Genomic DNA, 6869 nt, shown 5'->3' with positions numbered 1-6869 from the left:
GACACAACAACAAAGACAATGCAGCTCCATAACTGCTGGATGTTTAATTAAGCAACTGTTTGCTAAAAAGTTCACCATATCAACTTAAAAGTCACCTTGAGAGGCATCTGGATTTGTAAGATATGCACCCTTTTCCAAGATGATCCTGTGAAACAAGCCATCTTAAAGGGTGATGATAGGTCAGTGTTATTATGTTGTTATTGTGGTTCAAGGACGTCTGGCTGATGACAGCTTTGAGGCTGAGAGTTCATAGAATCATTTCTGCACAGATGTCAGCGCTCAGACTACACCTAAAAACTGCAAAACTCCACCTTGAGCCCACCCTGAATGTGATTTATAGCACTGCAGTTCCACCGCTGTCTGAACATCATCCTGCCGGTGGATCACCTTTTGATCAAAGCCCGGAGGAGCCGGAGGATAAAAGACGTAAACCCACATGACGACTGGCAGAGGTGGAGCTAATCCTTAAAGACTTTGGGATGGTATCCTCATTTCCTCCTTCACCCTTGACCTCTAACCTCTAACTACTTCCTCCTTCCTGGAATGGGCCCTTGAGCTCTGGAGAGGGAGTGGGTAAAACAATACGTCTACAAAAATCCCCTTTGTGCCATCAAAGAGAGCGGACTTCCGCTTAAAGGTGGAAATGGCTCTTTTAAGTGTCTGACCGAGGGGACAGAGAGCAGCAGGTCAGAGGTGACGAAGGTCAAGAGCAGACAGGAAAGAATAAAATCCACATCTGGGGTTGCACTTGTTCAAGGAATACACATTATACACACACACACACATGCACACACAGCTGGATCATAGCCGTCTCTATACTACCAATCTTATTATAAATGGCATGTAATGCAGCTGTCTGCTGTCAGGTAATTAGAGACCGCTGCAGGAAGCTGGAGCTCTGATATTTGGATGCCATGCACAATCACTCCACTTGTGTGTGTGAAAAGGAGTCTTTCATCACGAGTGTGTGGTGCTTTGAGGGCACGTCAGCAGTGGACGGAGGAATAAGCAGCGTGATTCACACAGTTTAATCTGCCAAACAATGTGGATCCTGGCACGAAGTCTGACATGATGGCAGCGGCGTTGTTGTGCATGTTGTTCACTGTGAAAACCTCCAACTTATCAAACAAATTAAGCCTTTTATTAACTCCTAAGGCCTTTTTTTTCTTCAAAGGAGGTCCGTTATCAGTCTGTTTGTGGAAATATTAAAATATATATATGTGTGTGTGTGTCACAAACAGTGTTGAACAAACCTGCTCAAACATTTTTATTACATCAGATAAAGGACAGGCTGTACCTGACAGACTGTTTGAAGTTTGGTGCTTTTTCTTTTTGCCAAATGTGATCGTTTGTATCTTGAAAGCACAAAGTCGATCTCTGCACTGGAATGAAGAACAGTGACACTCGACTGTTGGAAATCTTTAAAACGAGCTGATTTCTATTGACTGGAAACACTTCAGACTCTTAGGACTCCATAAGAGCAAGAAAAGTGATAAAACTGGTGTTTTTCCAGTGTATTTTTTCACATTTACAATCCACCTGTCTCACAGACCAACACACGGAGACAAAGTCCTCATCCTGTGGGACGTCCCTCTGCTTCCAACCATTGACAGTCACATATTTCTTCAAAGCAACAGGACACATTGCATAAATAGAAAATATTTATTTGTGGTGCATAAATACAGTACAGTGGTGTTTACATGGCTGATGGACCAGAGGTAGAAGAAAAAAACGCCCTGCTATAATGATCAAACGTCAGTTCTGTGTGAGGACGAGTGGTGTTTGAATAAAATAATACCACACTGAAGAAATACTCTATTACAAGTAAAAATACTCTGATTTTTACTCATGTTCTGTCAACAAAGAAGTCATCATTTCTCAAGATCCAAAAGTTTGAAACATCAATTTTCCATGTTGTTTGTTTTACTCTAATATTTGTTAATTAAGAATTGAATAAAAAAGTAAAATTACAGATGATTTTTCAGCTAACTGGGTTATTATTAACACACTGATGTGTGAGCAGCATTTCAATGGTGTATCTGATGAAGGTGAAGCTAATTTTGTATCTAATGTGTAACAATTAATCATATAATCTCATCTCGTGTTTTGGATGAACATTTGAATCTGAAAAGTATCAGCCAGACAAATGCAGTGAAGTATAAGGAAGTATAAATTACACGCGCCTCAGAATTTGAGACAGCGCGTGAGAAAAGGTACTTAGTCACTTTCCACCACTGGCGATAAAAAACTGCATTTAATGAAAATGAAACAGTGACTTCAGTTCAGACTGACTGAGCACATTCACCTGATGCATCCACACCTGCATCAGTTAAATGAAGATCACTGTTAAACTCTGTGAAAATGCAAACTGTGGAGCGAATATGAATCAAACGTATGAAATCTGCAGACAGACGCTTTGTGTCACCTGAACGTCCCAACTGAACCCCTGGCTTCAGTCTGATCGCGTCCTCGGCCGCGCCTGACGCTAACAGTCGTCATTTTGCAGGATGGAGAAAAAGAAGGAGCACAGACTGACCCACGAGCTGCCGCAGTGCTCCTCCGCCTTTTTCTGGTGGTCCGCGCGTCGCGTGCAGGCGGTGGGTCGCGCCGGATCCGCGGTGATGGAGTTGGCGCGGGGCTCCACCGGCCGCGCGGTCTCCAGTTCTCCGGACTGAGCGGAGGCGACGGAGCTGAAGATGTCCAGCTTGAAGTGCGCGTCCCGAGGCGCGCGCTTGCACATGGTGGCCTTCACGAGCGCGAGGTTGTCGCGGCACGCTTTGCTTCGCAGCCTTTTGAACGCGCGGCCCACCTGCTTCCAGAAGCCCTTGGGGTCGGACTGGTAGCCCGGGCAGCGCTGAGGTTTGCCGTTGTACTCGCACTGCAGGTCCGTCACGCCGCCTTTGATGCGCGCCTGCCGGTTCTCGCACTTGACCGTCAGCCTGACCGCGTCCGCGACGTCTTGCGCCCCCCACGTGCACTGCATCTCCTCGTCGATGGAGAACTTTCCTCGGCCGTTCGCTGCAGTCTTGTCCCCGCTCCTCTGCGCTCTGCCCGTGGCCCGGGTCACGGTCTTGTCCGCTCCGCGGCTCTTATGGCGCGCCCCGGAGGAGAGAGAGACCTGCAGCCCGATGAAGGCCAACAGCAACCAGGGAGCGAAAGTCCTCAACAGCAGCATGTCTGAAAGGATGGTTAAAAACAAGGTAGAATCAGGTATAAAACTGTTTTTTTTTTCCCCCAGCAGGTTTTTATGCCAGCATGTGAGCACAAAAAGGGGAAACAACTGCAAACTGCAGCATCACGTAGTGCAGCATGTGTTCAAGTTGTTTCCCATTATAACATCACAGACCTACTGTTATTACGCTACAGTTACATCTCGTGCAAAATGACACAATTTTGACTGTATTTTACATTTTTTTTCCTATGGTGCAATAAAAACACTGCGTTTATCATCCATATCTAACTGAATTCAATATTTTCATGGCAGCAGTATTCTTATAATTATGTACATAATGTAAATATATGTAATGTATTTTATTTTTTATTCTGTATCCTTTTTATTGTCCTGTTGCTGGCTGTCACAATTTAATTTATTTCTTTAGTAAAGTTTTATCTTAAATTCAAAAACTGCAGTTAAAGTAATGAAGCCATGCCACAGTAGACTTTACAGACTTTACACAGAAGAAAGTCCAACTTACCGACAACGCCGAGTGTTCCTGTGCGTAAACGTGCGTCTTGTGTGTGCGCCTCTGTGGTGTCGCGCCTGGTTTTCATACCCATGCGGAGATCCTGCGGCACGCCCACCTTTCCCGGAACAACACATTTGCGTAAATTACGCACCTCCGCGCAAATCCATTCATTTTTTTTTTTTTCTGTGGGGAGGGGAATGTGTTTTTGTTCTGGCCTGACCCGACGTGCCAAAACTGAGCTCCCGCCTTCAGCAGAGATCAAAGAGGCGGTAAACCGAAACTGACGACGGATCGGCGTGTGCGCGCAGAGCGGCTTTAACGCAAAGAGCTTAAACAAGCCAGAAAACCGCGTTACAGCCCACCTCACACGCGCACGCGCAGCAGAGGAGGCTCGACTCCGACTTTCCACCAATCCGCTGCTGCATCGCAACCACGAGGGGATCCCCTCTCTTAACTCTCAGCCAACATGTGACTGGAGTTGTGTTGCCAAAGCAGAGGATAAAGAGGTGTGATAAGAGAACAATCAACGTATAATAATGGTCATTAAGCATGATTATGGTTGAAGAGGGACAATATTTGGAAGATTTAAAAAGCCTAAACAAATACGGATGAATAAAGTACAATAGCCTGCACCTTATACGTCATACATCCTTCTTCTGGATGCATGTGTCTTAATTAAACCAACTGTTGGGAGGATTGTTCAGCTTTTTGTCTTAAATAGTCTTGAACATAGTTAAATACAGTGTTGCTGCAGGCACATCTTAAATAGGTGTTTTTCCACAGCAGGAAAAAGGTGAGTGCCAGACAGCCGTGATGGCATGACAATGGCCAGAGCTGCTGAATAGAACCATTATTGACTTAATTATTCACACATTTGCTTTTCCCACTGTGACTTGTCAAAACGTTGTCCTGAAGAAAGTCTCACTGAGACTTCCTGGTTCCTGGTTGTTCTCTGATGGGACGACAGCTGCTTTGTCGCTTGTTTTCGACGGTGACATTTACCACATCATCAGTTCTAAGTGCTTTTGTTCCATCTTCAGCGCTGTTACTGTATCTACCCATCAGTAACTCATTTACCAGATGTCAGCTCTCTCTCCCCATAAAGACTCATTCATAAAGTCCTCCTTCCTCCATTGAGGCCCTGACATTATCTCAGTGAGGGTCTTTATGTACTCAGCTCAATTTTCATGTTTATTACAACAATCATTGACATTTTTCAATAGAACTTAACCTGCAGCAACTCATTTCATTTGAGTTTCTGTGCATTCATTTTTATCTTTGTTTAGCACCTTTTAAACTGTCCGTCCTCCACATGCATGGTGTCTGTTTCAGCAGCACAAACTCAGTCATCAGTCTGATTTATCATTTTGTCAACTTGACAAAGTATAAAGTGAAACTTTAAATACAAGAAAAATGAAGAAAACTTGAGTGATAAATTTCAGTATATTGCTTCAGAACAGTTCAAGTTTGACAGAACATTGCTTTACTTTTTATACACAAAGAAAATGTAAGAAATAATAATATAATGCCGTCTGTTTACACAGGAAATGATTTTACTGCAACTTGTTTTTGTGTCTTTTTCACTGAAAGTCTGTGTAATTGCAAATCACTGAAAATATGAATAAATCAAGGGTTTTAAAAATGTCTTCCAAAGATTTTTTTATGGGCATAAATGAGACATGAAAATCTTACTTCAGCTCGTTCAGATGGTTTTCTCAGCCCTTCTGAACATGATGTATAAATAAAGTCATGTGACTGGCCAGCCTCTGTTCAAGAGACCTTTCTAACGGGGAAACAGGGTCAAACACAGCTGTAATTAATAATATCATCAACATTCAGATGTTCTACACTGAGGATCCTGCTGTTGAGTGTTTGCTGCTTGAAAAGCAGAAACGAGGTATTTTTTGTCCATATTATGAGAGAAAGTATTTGTGCTGAGAAAATGACAGTGAAGCATCACTGAAACGCTCCTGTTTGGATTATTGTGGGATATTAGGAAACAAAATAGAGCCACAGGAATGTAAGTTGATGCAAATAGGATAGTGTTTGTTGTGAGAAAATGACAGTAAGAAGGAGCTTTAGGAGTTCTCCAGTCAGCACCACAAATCCACAACACAAGCCAGTATGTAGACACAAGTCTGCACCCAGTGAATAGAAACTGGAAAATACACCTTCATAATTTGAAATGAAATCATATTTAACTTGGTAAATTTGGTGTTTTTGGTGCTGTGAAGATGACCTTCACGTCACAGACCACACAGCACTGATTCTACTCGAGGGTGAGCTAATACCCCCCCCCCCCAGAAAAGAGGGAAACATGAGGCCTCTCATGTCAGTGCTTTCACTCAGCGCCCCCTTGTGGTTGCCAGAGTACATAGACCTGTTCATGAATTTTTGTTTTATGTTGAAATTTTGAGCATTTAAAGCTTTATGAGTTTTACACATTATGATTTTGTGGATGGATTTTAATTTTGTAAAAGAAATCTGACTACCTACTAAAAGCTGCTGACTTGGATTAATGCATTTAGTGTAATTAGCTTGATGAACATATTGTACATCTTCTTATGCACTTTTTATGGAGGGTTTAGAGTTCAGCTCTATGAGGTGATGTGAAACTCTCGCTTTAAGGTTGTTGAAATCATCTTTTTCCACACTGACAGCATCGCATACTGTTTATTCTGCATCAGCTTGTTCTTCCTCCTCATTAAAGCATAAGATGTTTAAACTGACTGAAATACTCTGAACCAACACTGATTGTTTTTTCTGACCCCAAATTCATCCTGACATATTTGGTATCTTTACAAACTTAGGATCTCAAGTATAATTCAAAATGAATTTTGAAATAAGCAGTTTGTGTGAGGTGATTTGCAGCATCCTCCTCCCCTATGTGTGTGTGTTTCAGTGTAATATCGGAAACAACACCGGCGCTGCAGCCATGTTGGTTTCCTCCCTCACAGACCTCCTCTGTTCCCGCACACGGTAGCTCTTAGGACTCAATTCATCAGCTCATACAAAGACGTGTTTAGCTCCGCTCAGACGCCTTCTGTGACTGAGCTATATTATCTTTACCGCAGTCTGGATTCAGTCTGGCTGCGTCGGTCCCTTAACAACTTCCTCAGCCAGGCGGCAGACATGTTGTTACAGCCGGCGATGCAGAGAAACAAGGAGGCCTTTGAGTGAACG

At 43.1% G+C, this 6869-nt stretch overlaps 1 protein-coding gene across 1 annotated transcript; it reads right to left on the bottom strand.

Moving 5' to 3' along the window:
• Nucleotides 1-1991: 1991 nt before the first annotated feature.
• LOC139346481 (fibroblast growth factor-binding protein 1-like) lies at nt 1992-3175 on the bottom strand. The gene has a single exon (XM_070985522.1). The coding sequence runs from the start codon at nt 3173-3175 to the stop codon at nt 2486-2488; it is 690 nt and encodes a 229-aa protein (XP_070841623.1). The 3' UTR covers nt 1992-2485.
• Nucleotides 3176-6869: the final 3694 nt, after the last annotated feature.

This window comes from Chaetodon trifascialis, chromosome 2 (assembly GCF_039877785.1).
Source record: "Chaetodon trifascialis isolate fChaTrf1 chromosome 2, fChaTrf1.hap1, whole genome shotgun sequence".
Classification (NCBI taxonomy): domain Eukaryota; kingdom Metazoa; phylum Chordata; class Actinopteri; order Chaetodontiformes; family Chaetodontidae; genus Chaetodon; species Chaetodon trifascialis.
This window is presented reverse-complemented; position numbering and strand designations above follow the sequence as displayed.